A 19,021-nucleotide genomic window follows, 5' to 3' on the forward strand; every position below is an offset into this window, starting at 1 on the left:
TTTTGTTGTGGAAAATTAATAATCTTGTTTGAAAATTTATTTTTTTCGTTGATAATTAATTTTTTTGATTTGAATTCAGCATAGTTATAAATTCATCACTTTGGTTAAAAATATAACTACTTTGTTGAAAATTGTTAGTTTTTTTTAACTAAACTGTTCCATTTTAAATTCATGTATTCTTTGTTAAAAATTCGTATATTTTGGTAGAAAAATCAACTTATTGTTTGAAAATTGATCTTTTTTAATTAAAAATCCAAATAATTGGTTAAAAGTGCCATTTTTTGTTGTTGTTTAAAATTCCACTATTTCGTTGAAAATTCATGTATTTTGTTCAAAAATTGTTTTTTTTTTGTTTATGGAAAATTATTAATATTGTTTGAAGATTTTTTTTCGTTGAAAATTCAAGTAATCCAATTAAACCTTTCATAATTTTATTTGTAAATTTATCTTTTTGGTTGAAAATTTAAATATTCTAGTTGAAAATTCATCTTTTTCATTAAAATTCAATTATTTTAGTTAATGATTAATTCAGCATGATTGAAATCTCATCACTTTGATAGAAAATTTTAGTTTTTATTTGTTTATTTTTTTTTTTTTTTTAACTGAAAATTTAACTTCCATTTATGGTTAAAAATTGATCTTTTAGTTTTAAATTCATCCATTTGGTTGAAAAATGTGTCTTTTTTTAGTTCAAAATTCAACTTTCATTTTAAATTTATGTATACTTTGTTCAAAATTCGGTTTGAAAATTCCACTATTTGATCAAAAATTCATATTTTTGCTTGAAATGTCATATTTTTAATTGAAAATTAATAAATTTGTCCGAAAACTCGTTTTTTTGTTGTTGTTGAAAATTTATTTTTCTAACTACAAATTAAAATATTCTAGTTTTTGTTTTTAAATTTATCTTTTTTAATTGGAAATTTATATATTTGATTGAAACTGTATCTTTTTTTCTAAAAAATTCATCTTTTGTGTTTAAAATTAAATTATTTTGTTGAGAATCTATTTTTTGTGTGGTTGAAAATTGATTATTTTAACTGAAAATTGAATTCTTCTATTTTATTTAATAAATATTTTTTTAAATGAAAATTCAACTATTTTAGTTACTGATTAATTCAATTGTGATTAAAAATGTAACGACTTTGTTGAAAACTGTTCGTTTTATTTTTTTTATTTTTTTATGTTTTGTTAAAAATTCGTATATTTTGGTAGAAAATTCAACTTATTGGTTGAAAATTGAACTTTCTGGTAAAATTTAATTTCTGTGTTTGATAATTTATCCTTTTAGTTGAAAATTCATATATTTGGTTAAAAATTAATTTTTCTTAGTTGAAGATTTATTATTTTAGTTGAAAATTCACTTTAACCACTCCATTTTTTGTGGAAAATTTACCTTTTTTATATATAAATATAACGTTTTTCGTTAAAAAATGGTCTATTGTGCAGAAAATGCAAATTAAACTATTCTAGTTTTGGTTTTTATATTTATTTTTTTAGTTAAAAATTTATATATTTTATTGAAACTGTATCTTTTTTTCAGAAAATTCATCTTTTGGGTTTAAAATTTTGTTGAGAATTCATTTTTGATGTTGAAAATTGATTATTTTAACTAAAAATTTAATTCTTCTCTTTTTGTTTAAAAACTATATTTTTTTGTATGAAAAAAAAATTTGTTGTAAATTTATTTTTTTATTTTTTGATGAACAATTATTTTTCTAACATTTTAACGATTCTCATTTTGGTTAAAAAAATTTTCTTTGGGTGAAAACTCATGTACTTTGTTGAAAATTATTCTTTTTATTGTAAAAAGTTCATCTTTTGGGTTTAAAATTGAATTATTTTGTTGATAATCCATTCTTGATGTTGTTGAAAATTTATTGTTTTAACTTTAAATTTAATTCTTCTATTTTTGTTGAAAAAAATATTTTTTTTAATGAAAAATACAATATATTTTGTTGTAAATTTGTTTTTTTGGATGAACATTTACTTTATAACTGACAATTGAACTATTTGGTTGAAAAATGATATTATTTGAAAATTAAACAATTTTTTTTTAATTTATGGAAATTTTGTCTTTTTTTTTAGAAAATTATGACTTTTCTGGGTAAATATTCCATAATTTTAGATACAAATTCATTTTTTTGTTTGGACATTCATTTTTTGACTAAAAATTTATTTACTCAATTATTGTGTGAAAACTGATCTTTTTTAGTTGGAGATTCATCCTAAATGTAATTATTTAAGTTTTGATTTTCTGTTAGATTGAAAATTTGTCTCGTTTGATTAAAAATTTAACTATTTCGTTAAAATTTATGTATTTCGTTGAAAAGTTGTATTTTTAGGTAAAAAATTAATCTTTGTGAATCTTTCTGTTTGAAAATTAATTTTATTGTTTAAAAATACATCATTGGGTTAAAAATTCCACTATTCCAGTTAAAGAATTACAATTTTATTTGAAAAATCATTAATTTTGGCATTTTTTTTGGTTGAAAATTCATGTTTTTTTTCTTGAAAATCTTCTTTTTTTGTTAGAAGCAAATCAATATTGGTAGAAAATTTAACTGCTTTGCTTAAAACTGCAATTGGTAGGTTGGAAATTAATATTTTTTGGTCGAGAATTCAAGTATTTTGTTGAAAATTCAACTTATTAGTTGGAAGTTGAACTATTTTTTTTTCAAAAATCCATTTTTTTGTTTAAAGAATAAAAATTGTAGTTTAAAATTCATATCTTTGATTGAAATCTGGTTTTTTGTTTAAAACTTATGTTTTTTTTGTTTTGCAAATTTAAGTATTTGGTTAAAATTTTCCTTTTTGGTAGAAAAATCATTTTGACTGAAATTTCATCTGTTTTGGTTAAAAAATTAATCTTTTTTGGTTAAAGATTCAAGTATTTTGTTGAAAATTCAACTTATTAGTTAAAAGTTGAACTACTTTGTTAAAAATTCATTTTTTTTATTCAAGAATAACATTTTTAGTTTAAAATTCATATCTTTGGCTGAAATATATTTTTTTAAATTCAACTATATGGTTAAAAATTGGTATATTTTGTTGAAAATATGTGAACTGATTAAATTTTGATAAATTTGAATAAAGAATAAAAAGTTCAGATTTTTTTTTAGATTACTATTATTTTGAAATGTAATATTAATCTTTGCATAAATATTTTTACTATAATTGTTCTTAAAGTAATAACAAAACAAAAAAAAACAAAAAACAAAAAAAAGAATATGGTTATAATCAAAGAATACTTTTTTTCACTTTGATAAAACTTTCTATTACAAATTTATTTCTATTATTTTAATTTTTTTCTTTCTTTCCTTTTTCTTTCTATTATTAAAAATTATAATTTGTTACAATTCAATTTAATTGGCTGAATTAAAAAAAAAGTAGACCTGGAACTTTTTTCAAAATTATACCTGGAAAAACTGGAAAAGTCATAGTTTAATGATATTATACTAAATACAAATTTTATATGAATAATAATAAATTAATAATAAATAGTAAATAATAAATGCAGGAATAAAATTCATATTGCCAAAGATTTCAAAAATTTCCCAAATATTACCAAATAATGAAGAAATATTTCAAATATTTCCCAAAGATTTCACAAATAGTATCAAATATTTAAAAAATATTTTTAGTATTTCGCAGATCTCTAAAGATTTTAACGATTTCGCAAAAATTTAAAGAATTTCATAAATATGATAAAATATTTTAAAAATATTACGCATATTTCACAAAGATTTCAAATATTTCCTAAGGATTTTGGATAGTTATAAAAGATTTCAAAAAGACTTCAATGATTTCGCAAAGATTTCAACAATTTAAAAAATATACCAAATACTTTAAAAATATTTTCAAATGTTTTTTTATTATTTCCCAACACATTTCAAAGATTTCGAATATTTCGCAAAGGGTTCAAATATTTGCAAAGATTTTATATAGATTTAAAAATTTCACAAAGGCATAAATGATATCCCAAAGATTTCAATAATTTCCCAAATGTTTCAAATATTTCGCAAGGATTTAAATAATTTCACAAATATCATCAATTATTTTAAATATTTTACAAAGATTTGAATGATTTTCTAAATATTTCACTAAAATTTCAAATGTTTCGTGAAAAATCCGGATAGTTTAAAACGATTTTACAAAGACTTCAATGTTTTCCCAAAAATTTCAACAATTTGAAAAACATACAAAACATTTTAAATATTTTATAAAGATTTCAGTAATCTTCCTAAGATTTCAAATATTTTGCAAAGATTTCGGATAGGTTTAAAAATTTTTAAAGTTTTTGTACAGCTTTCGGATAGATTTGAAATATTTCACAGACTTCAATGATATCCCAAAGATTTCAACAGTTAAACATTTTTTAAATTATTTTATAAATATTTCAATGATTTCCCAAAGATTTCAAATATTTCATAAGGAATTCGGATAGATTTAGAAGATTTGACAAAGATTTCAATCATTTCAAAAATTTGATCAAATATTAGACAAGGAGCATTTTACTAAATTTCAATGACTTCCCAAAGGTTTTACAAAGATTAAAAATATTGAGGAGGGATTTTAATGACTTCAGAAAGATTTAAAAGATTTTACAAAGATTTCGGGAAGATTTTTGTAGAAATTAAAATGGTCTGATGAATTTAATAATTCTCTGAATATGTATTTTGACTTGAAATGTTATAAATTTAAAGCATTTAAATTTTGTGAACAATAATTCCGCCTATTTTGGAGTTAAATTGCCTTTATTTTCCCCTTTGTGAGAGAATTTTGGACTGTGAAGCCCACTAAACTCTCTGTTTTTGTTTATCTTCCGAATTCAGCAATTTCAACCTTGATCTCAGTGGTGGCGATGCAGCCTCGGTGATGGTGAATCCAAATTCCGTGATGCCACACATGTCGGTTCGCAGTCCATCGCCCAGCAGTAGACGTCACTTTGCCTTCTCTCCGACAAACGACATCAAAGAGGAGAAGGTCGACGTCGAGGATGACATGGACAATGAACTTTTGGAACTCGAAAATGATCTTGAGAATGAGAATGACAATGATAATGAGAACGAGAATGATAATGATGACACCGAGACGGAGCAGTACGAGAATGACATTACGGAGACGGAGGACGACGACGAGGATGAGGAGGATGAGGAGGAGGAGGAGGAAATGAAACCTGCTGCTCCATCGATAAAGGCCAAGTCGTTAATTTTACCAACGAGCACGATAAAAACGATGTCGCCGCAAATCGGCAAGTCGCATTCGGCGCCGAAGATGAGCATCGGGAGTATAAGAGTGCAGAATTACAAAGTTATTCAGAGTCCGAGTCAAGCGCCACATGTTAGGAAACAAATATACAATAATAATGTGCACGTCAGTTCGAATTCCGCTGCCGTCCAGACCAAGAGGGATAAAGACTTTGATCTGTCCGATTACGAGGACAAACCTTACCCCAAGCCCGCCTATTCCTACTCCTGCTTGATAGCGATGGCCTTAAAAAATAGTCAAACGGGATCTCTTCCCGTCTCGGAAATCTACAATTTTATGTGGTGAGTAAATTTTCTTTTGTGGTTTTATTTTTTTATTATCATCCTATAATCATTTAATGTCCCTAGAATACCCTATTTTCAAGATTAGGTCCTTATGGCGCCCGATGTCTCTTTTCTTTCAATAAATTAACTTGTAGGTTAATCCCGTGTCAGGATGTTTGTCACCACTAAACTCCGAAACTACTTAACCGATCTTGATGGAATTTTGTATACTGTGTGTAGTTTGGTCCAACTTAAAGGATAGGATATTTTTTATCTTATTTAATTAGCTCAATATTTTTTTATTGCAAATTTAATGTTTTTATTTGTGTACCACTGCAACGCGTGGCTGGCGCTGCTAGTTTTTTTTTTATATTTCAACTATTTTAAGGGATTCTCAAGGTTTTTGTGGAATTTTCACAAATTTTTAGGCATTTTCAGCAGCTTTTAATTTGAAATATTACAGGAAATTTCAAAAGATTCCAAGAAATTATTAATTTTAATAATTTATAGGGATTTCATAGATTTACAGGTTTGGCGCTGGACCGAGAAGCCGGGAAATGACCGGGTTTTTATTTTTTTATCGGTAATTTTACACATTTTTAGAAAAAAAATCCTTCAACTTTGATTTTAAGTGGTTTTTTTTTTTAAATAATTAGTTTAATTTTGATCATTTTCAACTATGATATTCAGTTCAGTTTTTTAATTTTTAAGTTTATATTTTAAATTAAAGAATTTTAAAATTCAGTTTTAAAGACTTAAACGATTAAAATGTATAAGCTGTTTCAATTTTTATTCAATTCCAAATATTATTTCAGTCTAAAATATTACTTTTAATTTAAAATCAGTAATTATGAATGTTACAATTTTAATTGTTCTATTTAACCAAATTAAATTTTTAAGTCAAATTGTTGAATTTTTATTGATAAATAACAATTAAACACCTATTATTCTTCGAAAAAATTCGAGTAAGTTGCAGAAATATTTAGAAGATTTGAAAACATTCAAAATTACTTTAAAATTTTAACCGGCCTAATTAAAAAAAAAACATAGATTTTGGCAGATTTCGAACAAAAAATTTTGAACCTTTTTAAGAATGTTGACAGGCTTCAGAAGAATGAAAAACACAACCTAAGAAAATTAAAAAGTATTTAATAAATGGTTAAAAATGTGGAAGATTTTAATAAAATTTCTTTTATTTGGCAAAATTAGAAAAAAAAATTAATTTTAAAAAATGTAGATGTTTTTTTCAAGATTTAAAAATAAAATTTCGAAGCATTTTAAGGATTTTTAAACTATTTCAAATAAAATTTAATGTTTTTTGAAAATATCACGTCTTAATTAGAAATTAGAATTCATTCTTTTAAAGAATACCATTTTCCAGCCCGAAATTTACTTAAATTTTTTAAATCCTGTTCCAAAAAAAAAAAAATTATAATTCATTTAGATAAATACCAGTTTCAAATCAGAATTGGTTAAAAATTTTTAATTCTCTGCTTCAACTCAGAATTAGAATTCTTTGAAAAAAGTTCCTGTTCAAATTCAAAATTTTGTTTCTTTCGAAAATTTCCAGTTAGCTCGGAATTGGTTAAAATTTGAAAATTCCCTGTTTCAAGTCAGAATTATTATTATTATTCTGGATAAATTCTAGTTCCAACTATAAATTTTGAAAAAAAAAATCGGAAATTCTCTGTTCAAATTTATTTTGAAGAATTTAAAAGAATTCTAATTCTGAGTTAAAGCAGGGAATTTTCAAATTTTAAACAATTTTGAATTAAAACTGGCATTTATCCAAAAGAAAAACATTAAAATTACAAATCTGAACAAGGAATTTTACAGAAAATTTATAATTCTTAGTTGAAAAGTATTTTATTTTTGGTTTTATTTTCATTTGATTTTTGAGTTGAAATGAATCTTCTCAAAGAATTAAAATTATGGAATTGGAACAGTGAATTTTACAACAAAAACTCTTAATTTTCAAAAATAAAATGTTTGAAATTTATCGTCAATTCTTTTAAGTCTTTGAAATTCTTTTGATTTTTTTTTTAATTCACTTGAATTTTTCTAAATGTATTTAATTCTATTTAATTCCGATCATTTTTTCTTGAATTTTTCTAGTTTTTATTTAATTGATCCTAAGGATGAGTTAATAAATTGATCAAAGGATATGAAATATTTTAAGATATTTTTAAAATACTTTGTCATTTTCAAGAGTTAAATATTTAAAAGAGTTCAAAAGATTTTAAAGGATTTGAAATATTGTAGGAAATTTTAAAAGATTACTATGAAATTTTTTATTGTTTTCGGTAATATATTTAGACTTCTAACGATTTAAAAATTTTTAGGGTATTGTAAAAGATTCCAAGAGTTTTAATAATTTTAAGGGATTTTAATATTTTAATGGACTTTAAAGAATTTTTTAGACGTAAAATTAGGAAAAGTTTTGGATAAAAAAACATTTTTAGTTGATCAACTGTGAATGTAAATTAATTATTTATTTTTAAAATTTAACTCTACTTTAAAAATTTGCAAGTAAATCATAATTAAATTAAAATAAATAAATAATTTTAAAAGATTTTAACGTTAAAAATTAAAGTGTTTCAATTGGAAAAAAGTCTTATTAGTTAAACAAATATAAAAGTACGATTGAAATTTTATTCTCAATTTTAAAATAACTTCAAAATAATATATTTATAATTAAAGGCTTTTATTAAATTTCAAGTATTTTAGTCTAAAACATTATATTTTTCAACCATCGAATTTGAAATTTTTTGATTAAGAAAAGAAACAATTGCTCAATATTTAGATTTTAATTGCTTAAAAAACAAATTTAATTTATAAATAAAATTGTGAAATTTTGATGTATAAATTGAACACATTTTATTCTTTTTAAAAAAATTCGCCTAATTTAAGTAGATATTAAGAAGTTTCAAAAAAATTCAAAATTAATTTCCTTGACAAATTGAAAATGATTTTTTATTTTTAGAAAATTAATTTTAAGAGAATATATTAAAAGATTTAGAAACGGCTACAAAATTATTGAAAATTAATATGGAATTTTTTTTTTAATTTGACAGGATTAAAAAAAATGTAGGTCAAATTTGAGAGAAATTCGAACAATTTCAAAAGATGTTTGAAAAACATTTTTTAAATAATTAAGAAATTTGTAAAGTGTAAAACAACATGTAGATGTTGCAAGTTCTTTATGTAACATTAAATATTTTTTATTAAAATTTAAATGCTTCAGAAAAAATACTGAAAATATTTAAAAAATTTCGGAAAAATTGAAAATAAAAAGTAGCTAATTTCTGAGTTCAACTTTAAGAATTTTATTCCACTGAAGTTTCTCTATATGAGCTGCTTCAAATAATATAAAAACTCATGAAATGAAACAGTCGAAATGGGGTATAGTCACGGTGGGGCTGAACCAACTTTAATTGCTCTCGTATGGCATTTTCCGACTGATTGTAATCTCATGGATATTTTAAGATCAAAAACAAAACCAGAAAACATCTGGAGCCCTTTTAAAAAAAAGTCGATTTTTAAAGGAAACTCAAGAAAAAATGAATTAGATAAGATCTAAAATATATAATTTGTTAATATTTTGAACTTGAATTTACAATTTTATGAATAAACTTTTTTTTAATTAATAATGAAATGTTTAAATTCATTGAGAAAATATTATTTCTTATAGAATAGTTAATAATATGGACAAAATTTATCAGCTGAAATGTTAATTTATTATTGTTGCCAAAGATATAATTTTTATATTGAAAGTTTGATAAAATTAGGAATAAAATGAAACTTTTTAATCGTAATTTTCTGTATTTTTTCAAAATTTGAATAAAAAAATTATGTTAAAAACGGAATTAATGAAAAAATAACATTGCTATTAATAATAAATATCGTCTAGTTTATCAAGTATTATATAACAAAAAAATCTTATAAAATTTAATACCTTACATAAAATTTTGTAGTTGTAAAAAGTATAATTTATAATTTAAATCATTTTTAAAGAAAAATTGTCATGTTCTTAGATTTTTGGTAATTATTATTTTTTCAATTAAACGTGAAAAGATCCTTTTTTCAAAAAGTTCAGTGCCGCGGCGTAGAGTTTAAAATTAAAGATTTGAAAATTTTAAGACCAGCATATCGAGCAAATTTAAATTTTGGCTTTTAAAAGTTAAAGAAAAGCAATTTTATTGGTCTTAGATATTTATAATTTTTTATATTAAGCTTAAATATGCTACAATTTCAAATTGAATGACTTAAAAGTAAGTTATTTCCAATTTTTAGCGTTTAAAATCCAATCGTTTGAAATAACATTTTTCTAAATCATATGCATAGAAAATTGAATATTTTCAAATTGAAATTAAATTTTGCTTTATAATAAATTTTTTTATTGAAAAATATTTTATACTTTTGGTTCGAAATTCATCTCTTTTGCGTAAAAATTTAATTATTTTGTTTAAAATTCATCTGTCTCTGAAAAGGTTACATTTTTTTTTGGTTCTTTTGGGCTGAAATTTCATCTTTTTCTTTGAAAGTTATATTTTTTGGTTAAAAATTCTACTATTTGGTAGAAAATTTTATTCTTTTGTGAATAATTCAACTGTTTTGTTTTAGAAAAATGTATTATTTGGTTAAAAATGTAATTATTTTGTTGAAAATTCGACTATTTTATAGTTAGGATAGGGAGTTCATTCCTTTTTTTTTTTACTGGAAATTAGTCTTTTTGTGAAATGTCATCTTTGTTGGTTGAAATTTAGTTTTTGTAAACTGAAAACTCGACTATTATATTTTTGGTTCAGAATTCATCTCTTTCGGTTACAAATTTGACTTTTTTATCGAAAATTTAATTACTTTCTTGATAATTGAACTATTTTGTTTTAAAAAATTTACTATTTGGTTAAAAATCGAATTATTTTGTTGAAAAGTCAATTATTTTGTTAAAAAGTGATCTTCTTTGTTCGAAAATTTGCCTATTTTCTTTAACATTTGTTTTATTTTGATAAAAAGTTCTTTCCTTTGGGTTGAAAGTAGTTCTTTTTGGTTAAACAAAATTTAATTTTTTTGTCAGAATTCATTTCTTTTGGATAAAAACTTTTTTTCGAAAATTTAAGTATTTTGATGTTAATTCAATTATTTTGTAAAAAAAAATAACTTTTTGATTGAAAATTTAAGTACTTTGTTGAAAATTGAACTTTGATTGAAAATTCGTCTGTTTTTTTTTTTAGAGAATTTATACTTTTTGCTTGAAAATTAGTTCTTTTTAATTTAAAAGTCTACTATTTTATTTTTTGATAAGACTTCATCTCTTTTGGTTAAAAATGGTACTATTTGGTTGAAAATTGTATTCTTTTGTTGAAAATTTAACACTTTTTTTGTTGAAAAGTAATCTTTCATGCTCGAAAATTTGCCTATTTTCCTTGAAAATTCGTATTTTTGAATAGAAAATACATCCCTTTTGATTGAAAATTTTTTTATTTTAATGTATTTTAATTCTATTTTTGCTTACTACTTCTAGTGTTTATGAATAAAATTGGACGCTTTGAAACTAAACTATTGTAAATCATAATCTTCAGAAATTTAATATTTTAAAATTGAAATTACATTTTTTTTATATTAAATTTAAAAGTCAACTATTTTTTTATTTTTCGTTAAGAATTCATCTCTTTTGGTTAAAAAATTTTACTGTTTGCTTGAAAATGGTATTGTTTTGTTGAACATTTTTTTCTTCGAAAATTTGCCTCTTTTTTTAAACATTTGTTTTATTTTTATAAAAAATTCTTCCATTTCGGTTGAAATTAGTTCTTTTTAGTTGAACAAATTTTATTAATTAATTTCTTTTTGGTCAGAATTCATTTCTTTTTTATACCAACTTTTTAGTTATAGATTTAAGTATTTTGATGTAAATTTAATTATTTAGTGGCAAAAAATAACTTTTTGATTGAAAAGTTAAGTATTTTGTTGAAAATTGATATTTGATTGAAAATCCGTATTTTTTTTAGGGAATTTATACTTTTTGGTCGAAAATGAGTTCTTTTTAATTTAAAAGTCTACTATTATATTTTTAGTAAAGAATTTATCTCTTTTCGTTAAAAAATTGTACTATTTGTTCGAAAATTGTATTCTTTGGTTGAAAATTTAACTTTTTTGTTAAAAAGACATCTTTTTTGGTCCCAAATTTGTCTCTTTTTCTTGAAAATTCGTCTTTTTGAATAGAACATTCCTGACTTTGGATTAAAAATACATCTTTTGTTAAAAAAGTAATCTCTTTTATTTGAAAGTTTTTTTTTTTACATTTAAATATATTTTTTCTTGTCAATTCTAGTATTTTAAAATAAAATGTTGATACTTTGAAACTAAACAATTTTAAATCATAGGCTTCAGAAATTTAATATTTAAAGATGGAAATTAAATTTTGCTCTATACTCTCAAGAGGATCTATAAAATGTTTTTTTTTTTTCAATTTATAATTGTTCCAAATTAAAATTTACATGCTTTTTAATATTTAAAGAAAATTAAAGTTTGAATTACTTAAAATTGCGGTCAAAATCGAAATCTTTTCATTTTTGATTCATTTTTAATCGAGAATAAAATTATTTTCTAAATCTGAACGAAAAGGGTAAATTCCCCCCCCCCCCTTTTTTTTAATAATTGTAATTTTTCGAATCAATAAATTTCTTTTCCTCTTTAGGAAAATAAATAAATTGACAAAAAATAAATAATAAAATAATGCGAAATTTGAATTCGTTTTTTTATATGTGTTGTGTGTATTGATTGATATTTTTGACAATTGAAAATGTAGAATGGTGGGGTAAAGGTGAAAAGTACGTATAGGTCGGTAGGATGAAGCCCTCCTATGCTCAGGGAACAAGGGGGAAAGTATTGTCCCTCCATCTTTATTCTCAAGCTACGAGGGGGGAGCTGCCATTTTGTATAGGGCCCTTGGAGCACCAGGTGCATGCCGGGGTACAGTCCCCCTAGAAATTCGAGACCCCTCTCTTTGTTTATCCTGCGGACCAGACTTTGTACAGTGTTGCCTAAGATGTTAACCATTCCGATTTTCAAATATTTCATTTACAATTTTCACCAATTCTCTCCTAAATTCTTGAATTCTCTCACGACAAATATTTTTCATTTCTTGCATTTTTCTGTGTGCAAAATTTCAGTTAAAATTGGTTTTTATATTTTTGAAATTGTTGCATTTTTCTATTTTCAGAATACATATTTTCGGGTTTTTCATTATTAGTTTTTAAATATTTTATTTGAAATTAAATAGTTTAAATTTTACAGTTTTAGAAGAAATTAAAATTGGTTATGTATAAGTTCAGTTACGAAATTATTTTAACTATATATATATATTTTTTTTTAAATAACACAATGAATTATATTATTTTTGAAAATCTTAAAATTTTAGTTGCCTATAGTTTGATAATTTGATGAATGTTGCAGATATTTTATTTACAATTTTTATTATTTTCGCTTAAATAATCTAATTCATTCCCGAAATATATTTTTAATTTCTTGCATTTTTGTATGAGCAAAATTTCAGTTAAGAATGGTCCTTATATTTTTGAAATTGTTGCATTTTTCTATTTTCAGAATACATATTTTCGGGTTTTTCATTATTATTTTTTAAATATTTTATTTGAAATTAAATAGTTTAAATTTTACAGTTTTAGAGGAAATTAAAATTGGTTATGTATAAGTTTAGTTACAAAATTATTTTAACTATATATATATTTTTTTTTTTTTTTAAATAACACAATGAATTATATTATTTTTGAAAATCTTAAAATTTTAGTTGCCTACAGTTTGATAATTTGATGAATGTTGCAGATATTTTATTTACAATTTTTATTATTTTCGCTTAAATAATCAGAATACATATTTTCTGTTTTTTTTTTCATTATTATTTTTTAAATATTTTATTTGAAATTAAACAGTTTAAATTTTACAGTTTTAGAAAAAATTAAAATTAGTTATGTATAGGTACAGTTACGAAATTATTTTAACTATATTTTTTTTTTTAAATAACAATGAATTATATTATTTTTTGTTGAAAAACTTAAAATTTTAGTTGCCTATAGTTTGATAATTTGATGAATGTTGCAGATATTTTATTTACAATTTTTATTATTTTCGCTTAAATAATCTAATTCATTCCCGAAATATATTTTTAATTTCTTGCATTTTTGTATGAGCAAAATTTCAGTTAAAATTGGTTTTTATATTTTTGAAATTGTTGTATTATTCTATTTTCAGAATACATATTTTCGGGTTTTTCATTATTATTTTTTAAATATTTTATTTGAAATTAAATAGTTTAAATTTTACGGTTTTAGAAGAAATTAAAATTGGTTATGTATAAGTACAGTTACGAAATTATTTTAACTATATATATATATTTTTTTAAATAACACAATGAATTATATTATTTTTTGTTGAAAAACTCAAAATTTTAGTTGCCTATAGTTTGATAATTTGATGAATGTTGCAGATATTTTATTTACAATTTTTATTATTTTCTCTTAAATAATCTAATTCGTTTCCGAAAAATATTTTTAATTTCTTGCATTTTTGTATGAGCAAAATTTCAGTTAAGATTGGTCTTTATATTTTTGAAATTGTTTCATTTATTTATTTTTTATTTTCAGAATACATATTTTCTGGTTTCTTTCATTATTATTTTTTAAATATTTTATTTGAAATTATATAGTTTAAATTTTACAGTTTTAGAAGAAATTAAAATTAGTTATGTATAAGAATAGTTTAAAAATTGGAGGTTGATTTACTATGTTTATTTAAAAAAAAATAACACAAAGAATTAGATCATTATTTTTGAAAAACTTCAAATTTTAGTTGCCTATAGTTTGATAATTTCATGAATGTTGCAGATATTTTATTTACCATTTTTATTTTTATTTTTTTAAAAATATTTTTAATTTTTTGCTTTTTTGCGGGTGCAAATTATCAGTTAAGAATGATCTTTATATTTTTTAAATTGTTTCATTTTTTTATTTTTGGAATACATACTTTCTGTTTTTCATTATTATTTTAAAAACATTTTATTTGAAATTAAATAATTTAAAATTTACAGTTTTGGAAGAAATTAAAATTACTGATATATAAGTGCAGTTACGAACTTTGAGGTTGATTAATTTAATATTTATTTTTTAAAAAGACAATGAATTAGATTATCATTTTTGAATTACTAAAAATTTTAGTTGCCTGTAGTTGTTTAAAAACTATATAAATGCAGACATTTTATTTACAATTTTTATTAATTCTCTCTTAAATAGTTTCATTCATACCGAAAAAAGATTCAAAATTTCGTGAATTTTTAAATTAAATAATTAATCAATTTCTTTAATTTTTTTAATTTTCAAATTCTAGAATTTGGTTGAAAAAAAAATTTCTTGAAACTTCAACTATTTTGTCAAAAAGTCATCTTTTTTTGGTCCTAAATTTGACTGTTTTGTTGAAAATCTTTTTTTTTTTTTAGTCAAAAATTCAACTGTTTTGTTAAAAATTCATATTTTTGGTTTGAGAATTCCTCTTGGTAGAAAAGTAACATTTTTTTTGTTAAAAACTAAGTTTTTAAATAAAAAAGCCTACTATCATTTTTTGTTTTGGTTCTAAATTCAGATCTTTTGGCTTATATTTTATTCAGTGTTAAAAATTAAACTATTTTGTTAAAAACTCATATTTTTTAGTTTAAAATTCAACTGCTTGGTTAAAAGTTCGACTAATTTGTAACAAATTCATTTTTTTGTTAAAAATTCATCGTTTTATTTATAAATTTAACTGTATTGTCGAATATGAACTTTTTTGTTGAATACTCATTATTTTAATTTAAAAATACCAATTTTTTCTACAATAAATTTGTTTTTTATACTTGAAAGTCCACAATTTGGTTTTGGTTCTATTTTTCTAAACATTCGTATTTTTTTTTGTAGAAAATTAATCTTTTTAGTTAAAAATTAATTTGTTTAAATTAAAAATTCAACTATTTGGGTAAAAAAATCATCTTCAACAAAACAGTGTCATAGTTTTGATTTTAATAAAAAAAGAATGAAATTTATACAACAAAAGAAAAGAATTTCAAAACCAACAAGACGAATTTCCAACAAATAAAGATTTTTCACTCAAAAAATAAATAAAAGTTTATCGAAATTATTGAACCTTCAAACCAAAAGACAAATTTTCTTTATAAAAATTCAATTTTCAAACAAAAAATATCACTGTTAAACAACAAATTAATATTTTCTACGAAACTGATGCATCTTTACGCCAAAAAAAGGGAAATTTCTTACTAAAACATTATTTGTTACAACAAAAAACGCGACTTTTTAACTGAAAAATATCAATCTTAAAAAAATGGAAAAGTTCCATTTCCTGTTAAAAAATGAATTCTATACATTTTCAATTAAAAAAGATTAATTTTTAACAAGATAATTAAACTTTTAACCAACGAGATAACTTTCCAACTTAAAATATAAATCTTTTTTTAAAAAAAGTGATTTATTAACAAAGCGATTCAACCAAATGTTATAAACAAATTAGTTGAATTATCAAGCAAAGTAGAACGATTTTTAACCAAAAATTTGCATTTTTATACAAAAAATGAAATTTTTTCTATGACAGATGTAGTTTTAAACCAAAAAGATACATTTTCAAAAAAAAATTTAATTTTCTGTTGAATAAGATTTTAGTCGAGTTTTTACTCAAACTATGAATTTTTTAACAAGAAATAATTTTCTACGAAAAAAATTGAATTTTCAATCCAAAAAGGCGAATTTTTAACCAAAAAGGATGACTTTTTAATAAAATTGTTGAGTTCTCTAGAAAATAGTTGCATTTTCATAAAAAAAATATGAAATTTAATGTAAAGCAAAAGAATTTTTTATTACAAAAAAAATTGAGTTTTCATCCAAAAGAGATTCCATTTAACTCAATAAATTCTCTTTTGAAATTTATTCTCCTTGTTTGAAAATTCTTCTTTTTAGTTAAAAATGTAAGTATTCTAATTAAATAATAATCATTTTAGTCAAAAATTCATCTCTTAGGTTGGAAATAAAATTACTTGGCTGAAAGTTCAACTCTTTTGTTACAAATTATTTTGTTGAAAGATAAGCTGTTTGATTGAAAACTTGTTTTTTTTTCTTTGGATAAATAGGAATTTTTTGCCGTAAATTTAAGTATTTTGTTGATTTTTTTTGTTTAGTTGAAAATTATTATTCTTTTGAATTAAAAATGTATTTATTGTTTCAGTTGAATATTCCATTATTGTTTAAAAATTTATCTCTAGCAAAAAGGTGCATTTTTATCAAAAAATATGAAGTTTATCGTGAAGCAAAAGAATTTTTTTTACAAAAAAAGTTTAGTTTTCATCCAAAAAAGATTCCAGTTAACTCAGTAACATAAAAAATTTAATTTTTTTAACAAAAAAATAAGTTTCTACGAAAAAAATTGAATTTTTAATCCAAAAAGATGTATTTTTTCAACCAAAATGGATGATTTTTTAGCAATATAAGTTCAATTCTCTACCAAATAGTTGCATTTTTATCCCCAAATAATATCAATTTTGAGATATACTTCCAAAAAGCGGATATGCCCGATTTCCTTCGAACTGCGTATCCTTATGTATTTTGATGCGCTGATTACAAATATGATAGTGAAAATTGGCGCAAATTTGATTTTAATGGTGTAATCATCAAAAAAACCATAAAAATTATGGTTTTTTTTTAGTTTATCTCAGCTAATAAGCAAAATTCAAAAAAATATTTCAAATATAATCGAAATACACATTTTTTATTTTAACCATTTTTTTATTGGAATGACTGTTTTCGAGAAAATCGGCAAAATTAAAGTGACAGAAGTTTATAACCCCATGAGGCGTTGGAAAAGGATTAGGGGTGTGATCTTACATTATTTCTATGACCAGCCGAAACTAATGGATTTACCACTGATTTTCTAGGAAACTATCATTCCCATAAAAAAGTGCTTGCAAGAAAAAATGTGTATTTCGATGAGATTTACAACTTTTATTTAAAAATTTTTTTTTCAATGTTGCATATTAGCTGAAATAAACTTGAAAACCCATGATTTCTATGGCTTTTAATGGTTTTTTTTATGATTTCAACATGAAAATAAAATTTGCGCCAATTTTCACCATTATATTCGTAATCAGCGCGTCAAAATACATAAGTATACGAAGTTCGGAGAAAATTGGACATATCCACTTTTCGGAAGTACACCCCAATTTTGTACTAAAACAGATGAATTTGTAATAAAAAACACATTTTTTTTATAAGTGGAACTTTCATTCAGAAAATATTTGAGTTCATTTTTCAACAGCAAAATATAAATTTTAAACAAAAAGTAAATTTTTTACAAAATAGTTAAGGGCATGTGATACTTACAGTTTCCCCGGCTTTTTTTTCACAAAAATGAAAATTTTTAAAAACTAAATTCGGAGATGCTATAAAATATCATAACGGACGTCCCCGGACTCTTTTTTGAGGGATAATAACAAAAAAATGTATTGTGCTAAATAAAAATTTTATGCATATTATTATTTTGAGGTTACGTCGTTTTTCATCTCTGCCTTTCCGATAATCTGGAAATTATTTATGAAATAAACTTTTTTGATTGCCTGCAAAAAGGGTTAGTTCCGGAAGATTAGTTACTATGTTTATTTGCAAGTCCGAAGTTTTCGGCCAAAAATATTGTGTAGTTTGTAAGTAATGCACAAGAGAATTGTAACATACATAACCTCCAAATGTGCACACGTTGTTAGCAATATCAAAAAATTTTTTGAAAAAAAAACACAAATAAAGTGTGCGGGGACGTCTGTTAGCATAGTCGCTATGATGTCCCAAATTTTTAAGACAAAATATTGATTATTAAGGGCATGTGACACAGCTAAATACCTATATTACCGACCTCACTTTATCAGTTCACTGAATCTTTTTTCGAACCTAAGAACTTTTTTTGTAAATAAAATATCGAGCTGAAACTTTGGAAGATTTAGTAGAGTACAATAAAGTACGTTTAGGTACTGCATTTTGGTAGGAACTTCACTGAAAATTATTTCATCTTTTTTCTGAATCTCAACATTTTTTGAACCTTCAAACTTTTTTTATACATAAAATATCGGTCTCAAACTTTGAGAAATGCAAGAGCCGAAAGAAAACTACGTTTAAGTACAAAGTTTAATAATAAAAGATGTAAAAAAATATATTTCAACTATCAATTCCATCGGCCTCAGCCGGTAACGTTGTACATGACAATACGAACCCTGGCGGCCACTAGGCGAGGCTCTAGAGGGTTCGTATTTTCGTGTACAACGTTACCGGCTGATGCCGATGGAATTGATAGTTGAAATATATTTTTTTACATCTTTTATTATTAAGCTTTGTACTTACACGTAGTTTTCTTTCGACTCTTGCATTTTTCAAAGTTTGAGACCGATATTTTAT

General features: G+C 22.8%; 1 protein-coding gene across 1 annotated transcript in view; it reads left to right on the forward strand.

The window, feature by feature from the left end:
- The window catches only part of LOC117176336 (forkhead box protein P2), a 78,243-nt gene that overhangs the window by 53,569 nt on the left and 5,653 nt on the right, over positions 1-19,021 (forward strand). The window contains exon 3 of the mRNA XM_033366576.1: positions 4,836-5,552. Coding sequence (XP_033222467.1) covers positions 4,836-5,552 — 717 coding nt within the window. The remainder of the gene's footprint in view (positions 1-4,835; positions 5,553-19,021) is intronic.

This window comes from Belonocnema kinseyi, chromosome 7, assembly GCF_010883055.1.
Source record: "Belonocnema kinseyi isolate 2016_QV_RU_SX_M_011 chromosome 7, B_treatae_v1, whole genome shotgun sequence".
Lineage (NCBI taxonomy): Eukaryota > Metazoa > Arthropoda > Insecta > Hymenoptera > Cynipidae > Belonocnema > Belonocnema kinseyi.